Source organism: Solea senegalensis, linkage group LG14 (genome assembly GCF_019176455.1).
Source record: "Solea senegalensis isolate Sse05_10M linkage group LG14, IFAPA_SoseM_1, whole genome shotgun sequence".
Classification (NCBI taxonomy): Eukaryota; Metazoa; Chordata; class Actinopteri; order Pleuronectiformes; family Soleidae; genus Solea; species Solea senegalensis.
In genome coordinates this window covers 17,484,618-17,505,709 of record NC_058034.1, presented here as the reverse complement: position 1 = coordinate 17,505,709, position 21,092 = coordinate 17,484,618, and the positions used below count along the sequence as shown (strand labels likewise).

General features: G+C 39.7%; 1 protein-coding gene and 9 non-coding genes across 10 annotated transcripts; 9 read left to right on the top strand and 1 right to left on the bottom strand.

Moving 5' to 3' along the window:
- The first annotated feature begins 6,245 nt into the window (after nt 1-6,245).
- On the top strand, nt 6,246-6,317 carry trnap-agg. Its single transcript has one exon. It is a non-coding gene; the product is annotated as a tRNA-Pro (tRNA).
- Nucleotides 6,318-7,551: 1,234 nt separating this feature from the next.
- On the top strand, nt 7,552-7,623 carry trnap-cgg. Its single transcript has one exon. It is a non-coding gene; the product is annotated as a tRNA-Pro (tRNA).
- A 522-nt stretch (nt 7,624-8,145) lies between these two features.
- Nucleotides 8,146-8,217, top strand: trnap-agg. Its single transcript has one exon. It is a non-coding gene; the product is annotated as a tRNA-Pro (tRNA).
- Nucleotides 8,218-9,506: 1,289 nt separating this feature from the next.
- On the top strand, nt 9,507-9,578 carry trnap-cgg. Its single transcript has one exon. It is a non-coding gene; the product is annotated as a tRNA-Pro (tRNA).
- Nucleotides 9,579-10,100: 522 nt separating this feature from the next.
- Nucleotides 10,101-10,172, top strand: trnap-agg. Its single transcript has one exon. It is a non-coding gene; the product is annotated as a tRNA-Pro (tRNA).
- A 382-nt stretch (nt 10,173-10,554) lies between these two features.
- On the top strand, nt 10,555-10,626 carry trnap-cgg. Its single transcript has one exon. It is a non-coding gene; the product is annotated as a tRNA-Pro (tRNA).
- Nucleotides 10,627-11,870: 1,244 nt separating this feature from the next.
- trnap-cgg lies at nt 11,871-11,942 on the top strand. Its single transcript has one exon. It is a non-coding gene; the product is annotated as a tRNA-Pro (tRNA).
- Nucleotides 11,943-12,451: 509 nt separating this feature from the next.
- On the top strand, nt 12,452-12,523 carry trnap-cgg. The gene has a single exon. It is a non-coding gene; the product is annotated as a tRNA-Pro (tRNA).
- A 1,933-nt stretch (nt 12,524-14,456) lies between these two features.
- Nucleotides 14,457-14,528, top strand: trnap-cgg. The gene has a single exon. It is a non-coding gene; the product is annotated as a tRNA-Pro (tRNA).
- Nucleotides 14,529-16,179: 1,651 nt separating this feature from the next.
- Nucleotides 16,180-20,383, bottom strand: ncbp2 (nuclear cap binding protein subunit 2). Its single transcript, XM_044043316.1, has 5 exons — nt 20,226-20,383; nt 19,822-19,908; nt 18,819-18,913; nt 18,345-18,483; nt 16,180-16,387 (listed from the first exon to the last, which is right to left on the bottom strand). Exons 1-5 carry the CDS (start codon nt 20,298-20,300, stop codon nt 16,289-16,291), a joined length of 495 nt encoding a protein of 164 aa, XP_043899251.1. The 5' UTR covers nt 20,301-20,383; the 3' UTR covers nt 16,180-16,288.
- Between the last annotated feature and the right edge of the window lie 709 nt (nt 20,384-21,092).

Below are 21,092 nucleotides of genomic sequence, written 5' to 3'. Positions count from 1 at the left end.
CACGTATAAAGACAGGAGCTGACAAATTGAAGCCGGCGACCACACGGCAACATTCTCCCCTCCCTCGTGCGGATTCCAATCGGGACATTCTGTAAATTCCATTTCTTTCAAAAGCAAAGATCTCTCTGTTGTGAGGTAGAGGATGGTTTGCTGGCGTTTACTCATAGGAGAGAAGAGAAACAAATCTGTTTGTGAATCAGTGAGCTACTGTCTACGCAAGACAATCATCGGTACCACAGGAGGAAGAGAGCAAATCAATCCGAGGAAGGAAATGGACTGTGCTAAACGAAAAAGAAAATCTCCTGTATTTCAAACTTTGTTAAATTAGCCTTAACATGATTGCTGTAGGGACCAGGCCTCTTTGTAGTTCAAGCAAGAGGAGCTGAGGCGGGACAATTGCTTCTGTACATAGATTCATCTGAGAACAGCACATCCTCACGGTCGGAGGAACAACACTAGGACAGAGTATCGCCTTGAGCGTGACAGCGACTCTGCCAGAGCAAATTTGCGGACTTGCCGAAAGCACGGACTTTAAGGGGGTATGAAAGTGTTCCAAAGTTCACTCCGGTAAGTTCACAGCCGACGTTGATCTTTAGTGAGTGTGCTCAAAGAACACATGTAACTGCAGCAACGTTTGAGAAGTGAGAGGAAGGTAGAGCTCTGTTGAAAGCCGCGGGGTGTTGAGAGTGTGATGGAGCGTGATATTAGGGCCAGTGATTCCCACCGAGAGACAACCTGCCAGCACCATGCACTGCTCCTGTTTGTCAGACAGGAAGTCTACTTATTTTTTATTTGTGAATTATGTTCACATCCAGTGCTTAACAAATGTATTTGAGCACCACCCAAAGCCACAGCTCCCCTAAATTGTCAAAATCAAGTGAAACGATATTTTTAACACTAAAATATAATTATTTTTGTTATCCATGAATTTTGAAATGTACTGTTTTACTAAATAATAAATATTAAAAGCACATAACTATTTCTCGATTAAGATGTCAAAATAAAGTTGCATTCCTGAACAGAAAATGTTGTTTTAGTGGTTGAATGTTACGCTTGATTAATATCCGACTAAAGATTTGGATAGAAAAATTTAGTGAATTCCAAATAAATAACAATAACATGTTCAGTTTCAAACACGTTTTTGAAAGGTTTCAGAAATAGCACTGTACACACATCACGTAACCTTGCAAACCGTTTTTGTAACCAGTGACTTTTAGTTGAGTTGCTTAGTTTAAAGATACAAAGAATAATGACAATATTTAATACTTTCTTTTCTAAAATACATATTTCATATAGAGTCTGTAGGTGGTCTAATACAATTGTTAAACACCGTGAAGAATTTATGTTTACTAAATACATTTTGTCTCAAAGAAAGGGAAAAACTGAAATGACACCATCGGCCTTCTACACCACAGGAGGTCACGCTCACATGACACGGTCATTTACATGAAATGGACTCACAAATGCTTTTCTTTAAATTGAGGACAACAATGAGGTTGTTTTTATTCTACTCTGGTACTTCTACTGGTTCTTTTCATGTAGGAACTAACAAAGTGTGGTGATGTTCCTCTTAAATAAAAATGAATAATGGTTCCATTTAGCATGGGTTTTCTCTGGGTTCTCTGGTTTCCTCCCACAGTCCAAAAAAAACATGCAGATTTGGGGATTAAGCAAATTGGACACTCTAAATTGACCCTAGGAGTGAGTGTGAGAGTGATGGTTGTTTGTCTCTATGTTGGTAGGAAGCCACGTCTCGTGTCTCATTTTTATTTGGGAGTTTCCCCCCCAACCACTAGGCGGGTTGTATTTAATTTCTTAAATTATTTTATTTTATTTTAATATTGTGCCTGAGGCTGACACTGGCCCAGGGTCATGCTGGGTTATTTGAGTCACTTGTCATTTCGCTCAGGTCTTGCTGAATTCAAGGGGCAAACAGTCTACATGTGCTCGAGTTTAAGTTTCATTTTGATTTGTTTATTAGCAATAGAAAATAATTGGACATTGGAAGAAAAGAAGAAAAGACACTAAGGGAGAATCTGGTCGTGATTTAAACCTGAGTGCATGTAAAAACAACACCTAACTGCAAATGGACTGGCGACCTGTCCAGGGTGTCCCCCGCCTTTCGCCCTTTGTCAGCTGGGATTGGCACCAGCGACCCCTGGGACCCTCATGTGGAGAATAACGTGGTCCAGGATGAGTGTGTGTGAGTTTCAGGGTGAATGTTGCTTCACTAAATGACATGAGCTGAACAGAGCCGTCGTTAATGCAATCAGTCACACGTGTGATTTCAATGTTAAAACATACCAAAATGGCTGCCGCACATTGTTTCATTAAAACGGCAGATGATGAAACTTTATGCTACATGACATCAAGCTCCAACCTGTCAAATTCTTTTTCAGTGCCTCTACTTCTGCCTTTATCCTGCAGTGCTACACTCACTCTCCACCTATAGACTTCACATTTAGGCTGGATGTGAAGCACGCCTGCCAGATAAAGCACCTCATTTCCCACAAACACTTTCCCTTACGGCTGTAAAATGTCAAGCTAACATGTGCTAATTTAGCTTGTTTATGGGGAAGCTGCAGCTCTTTAGTGTGGATGTGTTACCCAACAAGTCACAGAGGACTGAATCACTTTGCTCTAATGAGATAACAGGAAAATGACACGTTCACTCATCGGAGCGCTACAGCTAATATTCTCCGGTAGCAAATAAAAACAACATATATATATATATATATATATATATATATATATGTCTGAGGTTAATGTTTCTCCGGACGATGCAGCATGGTGATGGAAGTATTTGTCCACCTGTGGCTGAAATGAATAATGGCCAATGATGTCTGGTTTTCCATCTTTATTGTTCAACTACTTTTTATGGTCTGGCTCTATAGGATAATAATAAATAAGGGAAAGACAAGCAACGTTAAGAAGTGTGGGCCATGGCTCCCCTAGAGGGCTATGAAGGTGCTGCATGTGGTTCATTAAAAAACAATCAGCGCAAGCAGGGGGACATTACGTTTAATGCTAACGAGTTATGGTACAAAGTTACTGCAGTTAAAAAGTTAATTGAGGTTACAAAAAGTGTCCAAATGAAGGACGCCAAGATTTCCACTATACAGTTGTAGCACAGCACGGCACAGCAGGGCTTGACTCTACACAGTTTGGGTCTGCTGAGCGGGTTGTGATTCGGATCACAATTGCCAGCTTTCGGTAGGGTTAGGTTTAGACTCCTCTGTTAAATATTGAGATTTTAGAAATTCCCTTGCTAAATGTTGGAGATTAACAGGATGTTTTCGGGATTTTTAAGACTTTTTATCTGATCTACAGCTCAGGCTTGATTCTAGCGTTGGGCGACACACTCATGACTCTTCCAATGATGATCAATCAGTAGCCGACAGTCTGTCTACATCCCATTTTAGTATCAGCTCAGCTCGCTTGGAACCTCACCAGAGTAGTTACTAAAAAAGTACCAGGTACTTGGTACTATTGCTAATGGAAAAGCAAAAAAAAAAAAAATACCAGAGTAGAATTGAGTCGTCACTACAACTGTAAAAGCGCCATATGCAGCCTTCAGTCAGCATCAAAACTGAAAAGATGATCGGTTTGTCCATTGTGGACTACCTGCTGACCTGCCACCTGAAAACAACAGTGACAGTGACTCTTTAAAATCAAAGCAAAGTTTCTCCTCGGAGCCTATAATGAACTAAAAATACTTGTTTTGCACTCCATTTCTGCTTAAAGTTCTCATTTTGCTATGTGCACAGTACATTGTGTGGTATTTTTTGTTAAAATTCTTCCGTATGCCACAAAGTTTTGTAAACTTCACATTTTCAAAAAAAATAAAAAGTCAGTAAAAATGATGTTTGTATCTGCAGGCAACTGTGTCATTCACTCACCTGCCCGTCACGGCAGTTTTCATGTCCTGCAGAGAAAAAACACGGTGGATCCAGTGCTGATCTGTCAATCATCATGACCATAAAACTCTGTGTTGGATTTTTGTTTGTTTTTCACTTCTATCTCTGTGCACTGCTTCTTCTTTGATAAGTCATATAAATGTTACTGATAATCTTAGACAGTAAACTCCACAGTTCATCTCCCTCTGAGTGACAGCTTTGGCTCAGTTTTATGTAAGATGTTGTCTCGGGGCTGGAGGACGCTGCTGTCAGCATCATTATCATCATCACGAGTTCCTCACAGGTGGCAGACTCTTATTTCGAGGATACAACTTGCATTTATATTCCACAAATATGTCCATGGAGTTAACCGTCTGATGTGTTGTCTCGCCTCCTGAGCTGCCGCACACACACACACAAACACACACACACACAGACAGGTGACTGTCTGTCCGCCTGTCAAACACTATGAAAAACACACTTTTTATCAAACTGTTATTGTCTTGTGGCAAAAACAAAATCACAGGAAGAAAAAGTAACTAAGTAGTTTAACTGCAGACCTAAGACAAGTACTTTTGGTGAGTTTCAGTTGTACTCTCAAGTAGGAATTTCCGATTTGAGTGGACGTTCCTTCAACTGGAACGTCTCGTCAAGTCGGATTTCCAACTTGGAAAGTCAGAGTCAATAAAGTAATTTTCTTCCCATTCATTTCATTACTTTACATTGTTAATATGGACATAAAAACTGTTGAAAAAGAAAAAAAAAGTTCTTTCACACATTTACTGAAGTTGGGATATTGCAGGGGTTGCATGTTCAAAAGTCACACTGGACAGCTCCAAGGTCAGATCTTTAGATGAGCCGTGTGAGGACACAGCAGGAGAAACTGTGGCTAATCCAAAGCGAGTGAGTGGGCAAACGGACGCCACCATACACCTCAACATTCTCCTGCTGTTGTGATTGCGTCATGACCGTCGATCTCCAGCTGTGTTCGGCATATGAACAACAACAAACTCTGGAGAACACAAATCTCGGGACGTTCTCTGCTAATGGCAGACAGATAGGACACTTATCGTGAGACAAAGTGAGGTATTTCAAGGTTTTTCTGTCCAAACAGCCTCTCATTAGCATAATGTCTCATTAATTCTGGGTTCTGGCCGTGGCGCTGTCTGATTCTCACTTGACCCCATTTGAACTTTTTTTGCGCCTGACTCTCATAATAGCTAATGTACTGCAATAAAAATAGCTTATCTCCAAGAACCAAATCATCATTGTGGGCACATCATCAGTGAGCTGCACTTCTTTGGCTGCACGGGTATGAGAGTAAATCATTCTCCAGGCTTCCGTTTAAATAGCAAATAGGCAAACTTTGGATAAAAGACAGATCATTTATGTTATCAAGGGCAGAATCAAATACTTTTCGCAAAAATTACAATAGACAATTATATTCAAAGACTAAAATGTCACAAGATAAACAGAAACTACGGTGGTGCAAAAGCATCCTTTTTAACCCAGTCTGTCAAATTTGTTAATTTCATTGCTTTTAACAGGAGTATTTTTTCTACAGTTTTCTCTTTCATAAAAGCAAATGTATTCATTTTTGTATGACTATTATCGTTTACCTTCAGCTAAGTAGATCAGCAGTTTACCCACTTCATAAATGTTCACTAAGCTCTTCCAAAAGTGTTGTACTGTATATTAAACTAGAATTCTATTGTTTTTGAACCTCTGAATTTTGTTTCAACTGTTTATCCTTTTGTTTGCATGAGAATTTCATCATATAGTTTGAACTGTGCACCACAATTTTGACTTGGGATAAATAGTTTCCATGGTTTACTTTATTTTTAAACATGGCTTGAAGGAAACCAAGGTAACCCGGTTTAATCCATCCTTCATTAGGAACCTTCCTCGAATTAGGAGCAGTGCCTGGGGAGCAATGAAGGTTAGGGTACCTTGCTCAGAAGCACTACACCGACAACCCTCTGGTTACAACACACTGCTATTCTTGACCTTCACACAGTCATTGTATGTAAACTGTGTACATGACTGTTGGGTCACTATCACATGATTCTGTCCCTGATTTTTTCCAAAGAACTCCATCTCCTCTTCTGCCATCTTGTGTTCAGTTTCAAAAGCTGCATCGAGAGGATGCTGTGAAAGATGAGGTGTCATGAGAACTATGTTCAGTCAATTCAATTTACCACAGGGGAACTCTGAACATGCAGCACAGGAGTAGGACTACCACAAATTACAGATTAAATAGTTATTAATCACAACATTAAACCCCAAACTATTTTGATAATGAACTATGGATTGTTTATAAAAATTATAGGCTGCAAATGAATAACCAGGGGCTTGTTGGTCTAGGGGTATGATTCTCGCTTAGGGTGCGAGAGGTCCCGGGATCAAATCCCGGACAAGCCCTTACAATAACTTTAAGATAAATTCTCTGCTATAGTAACAAATTAAGTGCACTTCTTCTGTAGTCAATACAAATTGATCCAATTCACTCACATTCACAAAGTGAGGCCTTGAATAACCAATAAATGGAAATTGTCCACCTGCTAAACTGATCCAAAAGACCAGAAGCAGTGTTTTTAGGGGAAAAGTCAAACCACGATCAGGACTGAAAAGCTACCAGGACAGACTCAGATATCAGAAAGAAGCAACAATTGGAAATAGGCCAGCAGTGTTATGGGGGGGAATGTCAATCCACTGCCAGGAGAGACCCAGATATCAGAATAAAACACAATAATTCCTACTGATTAAGGGTCAGACATTATAATTAAAGCTAATACAGTGACCATTTCTACAATATATGTGCATATAAGGGTTTCATTCCAGCTACGCTCTGAAGCAGCAGGATGAGCTCAACTAAATGTCATGCTTAGACTTTACAACAGTAAATAATACTGTTACACGTTTGTTGGTGAGCAAACCTGCGCATTTGTGAGGTTTGGTGCAAATGGGCAGATTTGAATCTGAAAATGGATCCTGGCATATCTCAGTCTGCACCACTGACCCTGAATTCTGCTACGTGGTAAAAAGTTTTTCATTTTTCATTAGGACAAGGACTTGTTGGTCTAGGGGTATAATTCTCGCTTTGGGTGCGAGAAGTCCCGGGTTCAAATCCCGGACAAGCCCTTGTGATAGCTTTACCATAAATGCTCTAGGGAAAACAATGGAGTGTTTTTCTCCTGGAATAAATATAAATTGATTCAATTCAATAATTACTGGACTTCGTACATCTGCTAAAGTGATCCAAAAGAGCAGTAATATAACTGTTGGGGGGGAAGGAAACGTCAAACCACAATCAGTACTGAAAAGCTGTCAGGAGAGACTCAGATATCTGACCATAACACAATAATCCCCATTTATTAATAGTCAGATGCTATAATTGAAGCTGCTACAGTGAATATTTAGCAATGACAACATGTATAACTGGCAAATCCCGGACTACAACCTGAAGCAGCAGGATGAGCTCAACAAAACGTTGAAGTAGCAAACGATACGGTGCAAATTTGTGAGGTTTGGTGCACACAACCTTTACAGTAGCAGAGTGTATCTGAACGTGGATCCTGGCAAATCTCAGTCTGTCCCACTGGCCCTGAAATCTGCTACGCGGTAAAAAATTATAGTCTGATATCATTTAAACAAGGGCTTGTTGGTCTAGGGGTATGATTCTCGCTTCGGGTGCGAGAGGTCCCGGGTTCAAATCCCGGACAAGCCCTTGTGATAGCTTTACAAATAATTCTCCAGGAAAAACAATGAAGTCTTCTTTCTCTGGAATAAATACAAATTGATTCAATAATAACTGGATTTTGTCCATCTGCTAAACTGATCCAAAGGAACAGTGATAATACTTTTGGGGGCAAAGGAAACGTCAAACCACAATCAGTACTGAAAAGCTGTCAGGAGAGACTCAGATATCTGACTACAACACAATAATCCCCATTGACTAAGGGTTAGATGCTATAATTGGAGCCGCTATAGTGAATATTTAGCAATGACAACATGTATAAGTAGCAAATCCCGGACTACGACCTGAAGCAGCAGGATGAGCTCAGCAAAATGTCACGCTTGGACGTTACAGTAGTCAACGATACGATGCCAATTTGTGAGGTTTGGTGCACAGAAGCTTTACAGTAGGAGAGTGAATCTGAACATGGATCCTGGCAAATCTCAGTCCGTCCCACTGACCCTGAAATCTGCTACGCAGTAGAAAAAAAGAGTCTGATATAAGGTAGACAAGGGCTTGTTGGTCTAGGGGTATGATTCTCGCTTAGGGTGCGAGAGGTCCCGGGTTCAAATCCCGGACAAGCCCTTGCAATAAATTTAAGATAAATTCTCTCCGAAAGTAACAAATTAAGTGCTCTTCTTCTGTAATCAATACAAACTGATTCAATTCACTCACATTCACAATGTGAGGCCTTGAATAACAAATAACTGGAAATTGTCCAGCTGCTAAACTGAACCAAGAAAACAGTAGGGGGAAAACCACTGTCTGGACTGTAAAGCTGCCAGGAGAGACTCAGATATCACACTGTGACAAAATACATTGATTAAGAGTCAAACGCTATTTGGTGCACACAACCTTTACAGTACCAGAGTGTGCGAGAGGTCCCGGGTTCACCTCCCGGACAAGCCCTTGCAAAAACTTTGCGGAAAACAATCAAGTGCTCTTCTTGGAGAGAAAATACAAATTCATTCAGTTCACAGTGAAAGAAACAACCATTGGAAATTGTCCAGCAATGTTATGGGGAGGAAATGTCAAACCGCTGCCAGGAGAGACTCAGATATCAGAATAAAACTAAATAATTCCTATTGATTAAGGGTCAGACATTATAATTAAAGCTAATACAGTGACTATTTCTACAATATATGTGCATATAAGGGTTTCATTCCAGCTACACTCTGAAGCAGCAGGATGAGCTCAACTTAATATCATGCTTAGAATTTACAACAGTAAATAACACTGTTACACGTTTGTTGGTGAGCAAATCTGCCCATTTGTGAGGTTTGGTGCACACAACCTTTACAGTAGCAGAGTGAATCTGAACATGGATCCTGGCAAATCTCAGTCTGTCCCACTGCTCGTGTGATAGCTTTACAATAAATGCTCTAGGGAAAAAAATAAAGTGTTCTTCTTCTGGAATAAATACAAATTGATTCAATTCTCTTATATTCAATAATAACTGGACTTTGTCCATTTGCTAAACTGATCCAAAAGAACAGTAACAAACCTTTTGGGGGCAAAGGAAACGTCAAACCACAATCAGGACTGAAAAGCTGTCAGGAGAGACTCAGATATCTGACTACAACACAATATTGACTAAGGGTTAGATGCTATAATTGAAGCTGCTACAGTGAATATTTAGCAATGACAACATGTATAACTGGCAAATCCTGGACTACAACCTGAAGTAGCAGGGTGAGCTCAACAAAACGTCGCAGTAGCAAACGATACGGTGCAAATTTGTGAGGTTTGGTGCACACAACCTATACAGTAGCAGAGTGAATCTGAACGTGGATCCTGGCAAATCTCAGTCTGTCCCAATGGCCCTGAAATCTGCTACGTGGTAAAAAATTATAGTCTGATATCAAGTAAACAAGGGCTTGTTGGTCTAGGGGTATGATTCTCGCTTCGGGTGCGAGAGGTCCCGGGTTCAAATCCCGGACAAGCCCTTGTGATAGCTTTACAAATAATTCTCCAGGGAAAACAATGAAGTCTTCTTTCTCTGGAATAAATACAAATTGATTCAATAATAACTGGATTTTGTCCATCTGCTAAACTGATCCAAAGGAACAGTGATAATACTTTTGGGGGCAAAGGAAACGTCAAACCACAATCAGGACTGAAAAGCTGTCAGGAGAGACTCAGATATCTGACTACAACACAATAATCCCCATTGACTAAGGGTTAGATGCTATAATTGGAGCCACTATAGTGAATATTTAGCAATGACAACATGTTTAAGTAGCAAATCCCGGACTAGGACCTGAAGCAGCAGGATGAGCTCAGCAAAATGTCACGCTTGGACGTTACAGTAGTCAACGACACGATGCCAATTTGTGAGGTTTGGTGCACAGAAGCTTTACAGTAGCAGAGTGAACCTGAACATGGATCCTGGCAAATCTCAGTCCGTCCCACTGACCCTGAAATCTGCTACGCAGTAGAAAAAAAGAGTCTAGTATCACGTAAACAAGGGCTTGTTGGTCTAGGGGTATGATTCTCGCTTAGGGTGCGAGAGGTCCCGGGTTCAACTCCCGGACAAGCCCTTACAATAACTTTAAGATAAATTCTCTCCAAAAGTAACAAATTAAGTGCTCTTCTTCTGTAATCAATACAAACTGATTCAATTCACTCACATTCACAATGCGAGGCCTTGAATAACAAATAACTGGAAATTGTCCAGCTGCTAAACTGAACCAAGAAAACAGTAGGGGGCAAATGTCAAACCACTGTCTGGACTGTAAAGCTGCCAGGAGAGACTCAGATATCACACTGTGACAAAATACATTGATTAAGAGTCAAACGCTATTTGGTGCACACAACCTTTACAGTACCAGAGTGAACCTGAACATGGATCCTGGTCTGTCCCATTGACCCTGAAATCTGTTACTCTGCAAAAAAATTATAAGCTAACATCCTTCGTATAAGGGCTTGTTGGTCTAGGGGTATGATTCTCGCTTCGGGTGCGAGAGGTCCCGGGTTCAAATCCCGGACAAGCCCTTGTGATAGCTTTACAAATAATACTCTAAGGAAAACAATGAAGTGTTCTTTCTCTGGAATAAATACAAATTGATTCAATAATAACTGGATTTTGTCCATCTGCTAAACTGATCCAAAGGAACAGTGATAATACTTTTGGGGGGGAAGGAAACGTCAAACCACAATCAGTACTGAAAAGCTGTCAGGAGGGACTCAGATATCTGACTACAACACAATAATCCCCATTGACTAAGGGTTAGATGCTATAATTGAAGCTGCTACAGTGAATATTTAGCAATGACAACATGTATAACTGGAAAATCCCGGACTACAACCTGAAGCAGCAAGATGAGCTCAACAAAATGTCGCACTTGGACGTTACAGTAGTAAATGTTACATTTGTGTTGGTGAGCAAATCTGCCCATTTGTGAGGTTTGGTGCAAACAATCTTTACAGTAACAGAGTGAATCTGAACATGGATCCTGGCAAATCTCAGTCTGTCTCAGTCTCATCTCAAAGAGAATGACCAACAATTGGAAAATGTTCAGCAGTGTTATAGAGAGGGAAATGTCAAACAACTGTAAAGCTGCCAGGAGAGACTCAGATATCAGAATAAAACTTAATAATTCCTACTGATAAAGGGTCTGACATTATAATTAAAGCAAATACAGTGACTATTTCTACAATATATGTGCATGTAAGGGTTTCATTGTAGCTACGCTCTGAAGCAGCAGGATGAGCTCATCTAAATATCATGCTTAGACTTTAGAGAACAGAACTATAACTTTGGGGGCGGGGACAGGAGAGACTCAGACGTCTGACAACAACACAATAATCCCCATTGACTAAGGGTCAGATGCTATAATTGAAGCTGCTACAGTGAATATTTAGCAATGACAACATGTATAACTGGCAAATCCCAGACTACAACCTGAAGCAGCAGGATGAGCTCAACCAAATGTCGCGCTTGGACGTTATAGTAGCAAACGATACGGTGCCAGTTTGTGAGGTTTGGTGCACACAACCTTTACAGTAGGAGAGTGAATCTGAACATGGATCCTGGCAAATCTTAGTCTGTCCCACTGACACTGAAATCTGCTATGCAGTAAAAAATTATAGTCTGATATAACATAACCAAGGGCTTGTTGGTCGAGGGGTATGATTCTCGCTTTGGGTGCGAGAGATCCTGGCAAATCTCAGAATGTCCCACTGACCCTGAAATCTGCTACGCGGTGAAAATTATAGGCTTTTTTCATAAAAGCAAGGGCTTGTTGGTCTAGGGGTATGATTCTCGCTTCGGGTGCGAGAGGTCCCGGGTTCAAATCCCGGACAAGCCCTTGTGATAGCTTTACAATTAATGCTCTAGGGAAAACAATGAAGGGTTCTTCTTCTGGAATAAATACAAATTGATTCAATAATAACTGGACTTTGTCCATCCGCTAAACTGATCCAAAAGAACAGTAATAAAACTTTTGGGGGGGAAGGAAACGTCAAACCACAATCAGTACTGAAAAGCTGTCAGGAGAGACTCAGATATCTGACTACAACACAATAATCCCCATTGACTCAGGGTTAGATGCTGTAATTGGAACCGCTATAGTGAATATTTAGCAATGACAACATGTCTAAGTAGCAAATCCCGGACTACGACCTGAAGCAGCAGGATGAGTTCAACAAAACATCGCAGTAGCAAACGATACGGTGCAAATTTGTGAGGTTTGGTGCACACAACCTTTACAGTAGCAGAGTGAATCTGAACGTGGATCCTGGCAAATCTCAGTCTGTCCCACTGACACTGAAATCTGCTACGCAGTAAAAAATTTTAGTCTGATATCAAATAAACAAGGGCTTGTTGGTCTAGGGGTATGATTCTCGCTTCGGGTGCGAGAGGTCCCGGGTTCAACTCCCGGACAAGCCCTTGCAATAATTTTGAGGAAAACAATGAAGTGCTCTTCTTGGGGAGAAAATAAAAACTGATGAAATTCACAGAGAATGACCAACAATTGGAAAAGCAGTGTTATAGTGGGGGAAACGTCAAACCACAATCAGGACTGAAAAGCTGTTAGGAGAGACTCAGATATCTGACTACAACACAATAATCCCCATTGACTAAGGGTCAGATGCTATAATTGAAGCTGCTGCAGTGAATATTTAGCAATTACAACATGTATAACTGGCAAATCCTGGACTACGACATGAAGCAGCAGGATGAGCTCAACAAAATGTCACGCTTGGACGTTACAGTAGCAAACAATACGGTGCCAATTCGTGAGGTTTGGTGCACAGAACCTTTACAGTAGCAGAGTGAACCTGTCCTGGGTTCAACTCCCGAACAAGCCCTTGCAGTAACTTTAAGATAAACTCTAAGAAAACAAGTATAGAGCAAATACAAATTGATTCAATTCACCCACATTCACAGTGACTGACCAATAAATGGAAATTGTCTGACAGTGAAACTGATCCAAGAGAACAGTAGCAGTGTTTTGGGGGGAAAAGTCACCTAACCCTAACCCTAACCCACGATCAGGACTGAAAAGTTACCAGGACAGACTCAGATATCAGACTATGACACATTGATTGGGTCAGACGCTATAGTTAAAGCTACTACAGTGAATATTTCTACAATGTGTGTTAAATGTGTAGATAAGAAGAGTTGTACTCTCGCTAAGCTCTGGAGCAGCAAGATGAGTTCAACTAAATGTCATTCATGAACATTACAGTAGTAAATGATACTGTTACACTTTTGTTGGTGAGCAAATCTGCCCATTTGTGAGGTTTGGTGCAAACAACCTTTACAGTAGCAGAGTGAATGTGAACATGGATCCTGGCAAATCTCAGTCTGTCCCACTGACCCTGAAATCTGTTACACAGCAAACAAATTATAGTCTGATATCATGTAAACAAGGGCTTGTTGATCTAGGGGTATGATTCTCGCTTCGGGTGCGAGAGGTCCCGGGTTCAACTCCTGGAAAAGCTCTTGTGGTAGCGTTACAATTAATTCTCTAGGGAAAACAATGAAGTGTTCTTCTTCTGGAATAAATATAATTTGATTTAATTCACTTGGATACAATAATAAGTAGACGTTGTCCATCTGCTAAACAGATCCAAAAGAACACTAATAAACCATTTTGGGGGAAGGAAACATCAAACCACAATCAGGACTGAAAAGCTGTCAGGAGAGACTCAGATATCTGACTACAACACAATAATCCCCATTGACTAAGGGTTAGATGCTATATTTGAAGCTGCTACAGTGAATATTTAGCAATGACAACATGTATAACTGGCAAATCCCGGACTACAACCAGTAAAAAATTATAGGCTGATATGTAACGAAGGGCTTGTTGGTCTAGTAGTATGATTCTCGCTTAGGGTGTGAGAGGTCTCTGGTTCAAATCCTGGACAAGCCCTTGCAATAACTTTAATTCATGGAAATGGTAGATATATAAATGCATGTTCAGTTTGTGGCCTTGAATGAAGAACAATTGGAAATTTCCAGCAGGTAAACTGCTCCGAAAGAACAGTAACAGCTCTTATTGCAGGAAAACGTCAAACCACAATCAGGACTGACAAACTGCCATGAGAGACTCAGATATCAGACTATGACACAATATATTGATTTAGTGACAGACGCTATAATTAAAGTTACTGCAGTGAATATTTCTACAATATGCAATATTTGTACATAAGGGTTTTATTCCAGCTACGATCGAGCAAGATGAGCAAATCTGCCAATTTGTGAGGTTTGGTGCACACAACAGTAGCAGAGTAAATCTGAATATGGATCCTGGTCTGTCCCACTGACTCTGAAATCTGCTACACGGTAAAAAAGCTAATATACTTCATATAAGGGCTTGTTGGTCTAGGGGTATGATTCTCGCTTCGGGTGTGAGAGGTCCCGGGTTCAACTCCCGGACAAGCCCTTGCAATAAAATAAACTCTCTAAGGAAAACAATAAAAATTTCTTGTTATGGAGTAAATACAAATCAATTAAATTCACCCACACTCACAGTAAATAACCAAACACTAGAAATTGTCAGACACTGTAAATCTTTAGCGAAGCCAATATGTATAACAAGGGTTTTATTCCAGCTACGATCTGAAGCAGCACGATGAGCAAATCTGCCAATTTGTGAGGTTCGGTGCACACAACCTCTAAAATAGCAGAGTGATTCTGAACATGGATCCTGGCAAATCTCAGTCTGTCCCACTGACCCAGAAATCTGCTGTGCGGTACAAATTACAGGCTGATTCCATAAACACAAGGGCTTGTTGGTCTAGGGGTATGATTCTCAATTTGGGCGTGAGAGGTCTCGGGTTCAAATACCGGACAAGCCCTCTTTAAGGTCCTCCGTCTCAAACAATTAAGTGTTCCTCCTCGGGAGCAAATTCAAACAGATTCGGTTCACCCACATTCACAATGTGAGTCCTTGAATGAAGAAGAAATTGTTAGCGTTTTAAAAAATAATAGTGTTTTTGTCAAACCACAAATCACGACTAAAAAGCTGCCCGGAGAGACTCAGATATCAGACGACAACACAATAATCCCCATTGATTTAGTGACAGGTGCTATAATTAAAGCTGCTGAAGTGAATAATTAGCAAAGACAGTGTGTTTCAAATATAATACTGTATATAGGAAGGGTTTTATTCCAGCGACAACGATCTGAAGCAACAGGAGGAGCTCAACTAAATGTCACGTTTGGACTGTCCAGGAGTAAACGATACTGTTACATTTTTGTTGGCGAGCAAATGTCATGGGGCTCGTTAGTCTTGGGGTATGAGTATCACTTTGAGTGTGGGAGGTCCTGGGTTCAAATCATAGACAAGCTCTTACTTTGCTTAATGGGATCTTAAAGATGCCCTCACTGTGAAAAGAGCTAAAATCAACTCAAATTCACAGGAGTCTTTGAAAAAGCATTCATTGGACATTGTTCAGCTGGCAAACTGATCCAAGAAGACACTAGCAGTTTGTGTGTGTGGGAGGGGAATAATCAGATATGAGGATATAGCACTAAAACTCCCATTATTTTGTGTAGGTCCTTATAAATAAAGCTGCTACAGTGAATATGTTTTACATTACCAATGACGACATGTGACAAGAAAGAAAGAAAAAAAAAAAAAAACGAATTCAAATTCATGAAAACACCACTAGCTCACTTTACATCTGGGAAAAAAGTGTAAACTCACATCACAACCAGGACTACTATTATCATTTAAATAAAAAGTCGACCGACACTCACATATTGTGACTAGGGAAAAAACTGCTACACCCCAAATGTCAAAGAAAAATCTTTATTTAAAAAAAAGTATTCACAATTAGGGAAACAAAATGTCATTCACAGAAGTCAGTACTCTTTACTATTATTGGAACTAACATTGTCCTTTTGATATTTTAAATAACCCAAGTCAATGCACCCTATCGGAGTATTCCACTCTGTCTGTGTGTGTGTGTGTGTGTCTGTGGGGTGACAATGAGTTCTGACCTGTGCTACCATGGAGACAGATGCTAATGTCCAGTGGTTCGTGCAGGTCTGCAGTGGAGAGTTTAATGTGAGCACTGGGACAAACAGTCTGTGTTGGCGTGATCTGGTATTTATTTCAGTCCAGCACTTAACGGTGGAGCTCTGTGTGGTCCAGGCAGTCTGCTGTGGTCGTGGTCATGTCCTTTTCTTTTTTTTTTATTAAAAAGTATGACGTGGCTCTACAATTGGATGCTGCTGAGCCAGTTTACCATAGCCGCCTCTGGCTGGGTCGTAGTCCTGTCTGTACTCGTCTCTCACCTACACAGATACATATATACACAAGTACAAAGAGACAGACATGACTGTACCATTTATATTAACAACAAATAAAAAAGGTCCACACTTGTGTCTTTATTTTAAGCAATTTTGTGTTTTCCCCTGAAACAGAAAACTACCACTTTAACTCTTTGACTCTCTATTTCAATAATATTACTACTTTTATTGATCTCCACAGGGGGAAATTTAGAAATGGGAGCTATTGTAGTTTTTACTAAGTTATTGTAATTTGTGACTGAGATTCTTTGTTGCTTTTAATGTTGTAAAAGGTCAAGGATAAATAGAAGTTTACACACAATGATCTGCATCATCAATACATACTGCTATGCATGTGGGGTGGTTTTGTGCTCACATACCATATGAGTATTATTTTATGGAAAATTGTTTTTGAATAAACCCCCTCTTCTGCAGCCAACTCTGTCCAACAATGCCTGCTTTTGAAAAATGCCAAGAAGTGGGCTGAGACCTGAGTGAGGGAGATGAGGGAGAAAGTGGAGCAGAGTTGCAGACGTCTAACAAGGTGCAGAGAGGAAGGCGCCAGAGCAAAATGTTTGCCTTTTAAAAACAGCGGGAGGAGTCTGGGACAACAAGCCTTGCGCTGATAAGACAAGACAGCGATGAACCTTATGAATGCAGAAGCTGAGGGGCAATAGATGTTGCTGATGTTTTACCACAACATCAATATTTTACACTAAACTGTGAAGATTTGCACCTGAATCAACAAACAACATTGGTAGATATACAAATACATGGATTTACAGCAGAAGTTTAGTTTAAGTCCACTGTCCCACATTTACGTTGTTTTTTTTTTTTTAACACTTTCACACAAACGTTATTGAATACTTCAATACTTCTGACAAGATTATGTTTGTTGTATTAGTAAACTGCATAATAGACTTTCATTTTTCAAATGCCATGAGCAACAGTAATGCTTATCTTTCCAAAGGTCATGGTGAATCATGCATAATTCATTTCGGAAGTTGGAGCACTTTCTAAATATCATACTGATGTATTAAAATGCCATCATACGGTGTACCTTTTTTTCCCTGCGCAATTCCAGTACATGTCATTTTTCAAAATGTCATAGTCTGCCGTGTTTTATATTGCAACTGAAAAACGCTGCTCTAAAGACAATTTCTACACAGACAGACAAAGCAAGTAATAAGGGGAACCTTGTTATCGATCCATACTGGCAAACACTGCCAACCAAGGTCTACTTTTACTTCATTTTATACAATGTATCCCTCCTTGTGTTGCTTTTAATATAAGTTGGAGTTAAACAGATATGGATTTTTGAAAACTACACAAGCCTTTTTGATTTGAAGCCCCCGACGTGAAGTCTATTTGAATTAGAGTCGATTTCTCCTCTGCCAAAGTGAACATTCAGTGTTTCCCACTGAATTGTGTCTCTGGCAAAAGGCCAGTTTAATTCTACCCATGGGATATTACATGACTGAACTGATATCCAGCTGAATGAAAAAACATTCATAAATGTGTTCCCGAAACCTATTAAACTACATGTTATAGCCGGTCTAATATTGGCAAAGCAGCAATAATCCAATATATTGGCTGATAGCCATTTATTAGTATCTAGCCAATATAAACCAAGGCCAGTTATTGAAGAAGGGAAGTTTCCTTCAGATAACCGAATGTTTTTTATGTTCATCAACCTTAAAATACGAATTAATGTGTTTACAGAGAATTTTTAATGACATAAAATGACAAAAACCTTCACATTCCCTGTACTTTTCAGATTTTCTAACAAATAAAAGTAGATTTTTGGATAGTAGTTTAATATATTAGTATTCTTGCTTAATTATTTTAGATTTATTCAAGTCTTTTGATTTTGTTTGTATGTGTGGTTTGAGTTGGCCATAGAGCCATATCACCCTTACAATACTCTTAAATATAGTTAACAAGGACGTATCAGAATCCTCACCTGTCCTCCAGATTTGCCACGACCGTACTGTCGTCCCTCCTTGAAGCCGGCATCCCAGTCTGTCCTGATGATCCGGTCGTCCAGCCGTGTTCCATTAATGAAGCGCATGGCATGTTCTGCATCACCACGTGTGTAATATCTGGTATCACCAGGGTTAAGGTCCATCAGAGGAACCTAAAGACTCATCAACCCATCTCATTCTGCTGTGGTGAAACTGACATGACATTGTTTTCATAATTGATTAATGTGTCGATTATTTTCTCAATTTAACACTCAAACTGATTCATCAATTATCAAACTACTTGACGATTATGTTTATTTAAAACATGCATGGATATTAATGCCAGGTGTGAACTTACAAAACTCAGAGCTACACATTTGAAACTGATTTTCTCAGGACACTCATCAGTTTACATCAGGTTTAAAAGGCATGGTTTAAGTACCTGATTTAAAGTTTCATATTTAAAAGGATACTCCACAAAGACGAACCCACAGGCCGTCTTCTTGACTTTATCCAGGCCGATGATGATGCGTTTAACATCTCCACTTTTAGAAAACAGCTCATGAACCTGTTCATCAGTAACAAAACAAAAAAACAAAAGTGAGAATTGTAGTTAAAATATAGAGATGAGAGTTGAAGCATCCACTGTCCTTTAAACACTTTTACTTGCAACTGACCAATAATGAGAGCAGTCAATGGCAGATATATAACGCTTTATCTTATGTTTTAATGACTTGGCAGCATTTGACGAGTTTCTTAGTCCACAAATGTCTAGGGGTGGGTCAAAATATCGATTTGGTGATATACTATTGTCCTTCCTTGTGTACTACAATAATCGATAAGCCAGGGCAAATACCGATAATTTAACTAAGTAATAACTAAGGCACTCTAAAGTAAACAGTCCCTGCCAGTTTCACTCGTGGGGGCATCACTAATCATTCAATGAGGGAACCTTGGGCAGAAGTTACCTAGCCAAAGAAGATGGAGATTACAGTGGGATAATGGTGTAGAAAGGTACATTAAAAGATGCCCCACCCACGTTCAATACATAGACTTGAAGCACTTTGTTCTCAATGTTGTTAATAAAAAGGGAAATACTGCACTTTTAACTTTTTGTGGATGTTTTGTTTCCTTCAGTTAGACAAATATCATGATGTATTGCTATGTGATTGTCTTGAAATATATGGATTATCACAGAATTGTTGAATCGTGATATTATTGATATTGCCTATGTTATCATTACCAAGGCCAATTATTTTATTTTTTTTCTTAAATTATCAAATTCCTCTGCCAACTTCAAACTTCAACTAATAGAAATCAGTTCAAGAGATTGCATTTAAATATTATCCTTTTGTCGGCTTTAAATAAACATTACCGAAATAAAAGCTCACTAACTACCAGAGTCAAAAGCATTCAGGGTCTATAGTAAAAACCAGTGATGTACTCAGTAATAATGTCAGTGCACAGTGAACATACCTGTTCCTCTGTGGTGTAGAAGGAAAGGTTCCCCACGTACAAAGTGTTGCTCTGTTTCAACAGCTTCTCCTGATCATAGCGGTTTCCCTGAAAATACAAACATTAGGCTAAGGACACACTCTGAGTGAAATAGAAATAATGGAATATAACGTAGACTCTAGGTGAACTGATTAAATCAAGTTACGAATCCAAATACCTGAACCATACAACGCTAGGAAAATGCCCTCAAAACAAAGCAGAACAAGAACTTAATTCAACATTAAAACACAAACTCAAAGTCGAAGTATTGTAGGATTCTTTCCTTGCCATGATCTATTGTTTGTTAGCCGTTACTAACTGCTACTCGAAAAAGAACTCGCCACGCTAACAGCAAAATCCACGGAAAGGAAAATGCAGTTATTTACCTTAAAATGCTGGTCTCTGTACTGACTAATGTCAATGTAAGAGTCGCTAGTTAAAGCGTTCAGTTTGGCGGACATGATGAAGAAGTCGCGGTCAGGTCTGCTGCTAATTCAACCACCGGTAACGCGGTAGCTTCTTTTCCGGGTCATGTGTCCCACATGTGAAGTACTCCGGGTAGAGCCCACGACTGGAACCATTTCATAATACGCCAGTCAAATTGCGCCCCCCCTTGGCACATGATGGCATGCTTAGATAAATAAATAAATAAATAAATAAATAAATATAAACCCGTATTTGTTGTGAAAAATAGAGCACGTTTGACACGTAAAAGAAAAAAACAGACACAACATTCAAACATTAATGTGAGAGTGATGCGTTTCCCGTTTCTCAAAACTGCTCCAGGTTTGTTAAAGTATTCAAAAAAGTCACATGACTACTGAAACTGAAAGTTCAACTGTGAGATGTGGTGCCACACCATTGGCTGCAGTCATGGGAGTTGTTTGTCCCAGTGCGAAACTGCAACAAACAATAGATATAAAGAATATACTAATATTTTCACTCATTTACTGCTATAAAGGTATTTTGGCCCATAAAATGAATTCACTTGTTTTGTCTTATTCAGGCCACTTTTTGGAAACCAAACAGATGGTTTTGCATGAAAATCTGTTTCTGAACAACCATGCCACATTCAAAGTCACTTAAATCATGTGTCTTTCCCATTTTGATGCTCAGTTTGAATTTCAGCAGACAAAGTCTGAGTTATACTGGAAATCCACTGAGTGGCTAGCATCATAGCCAATTAGATGTTTCATATGCGGTGCAGTTGATCGGGTGTAATAATTAAAAGGTGTTTAGTGAATAAATCAGAT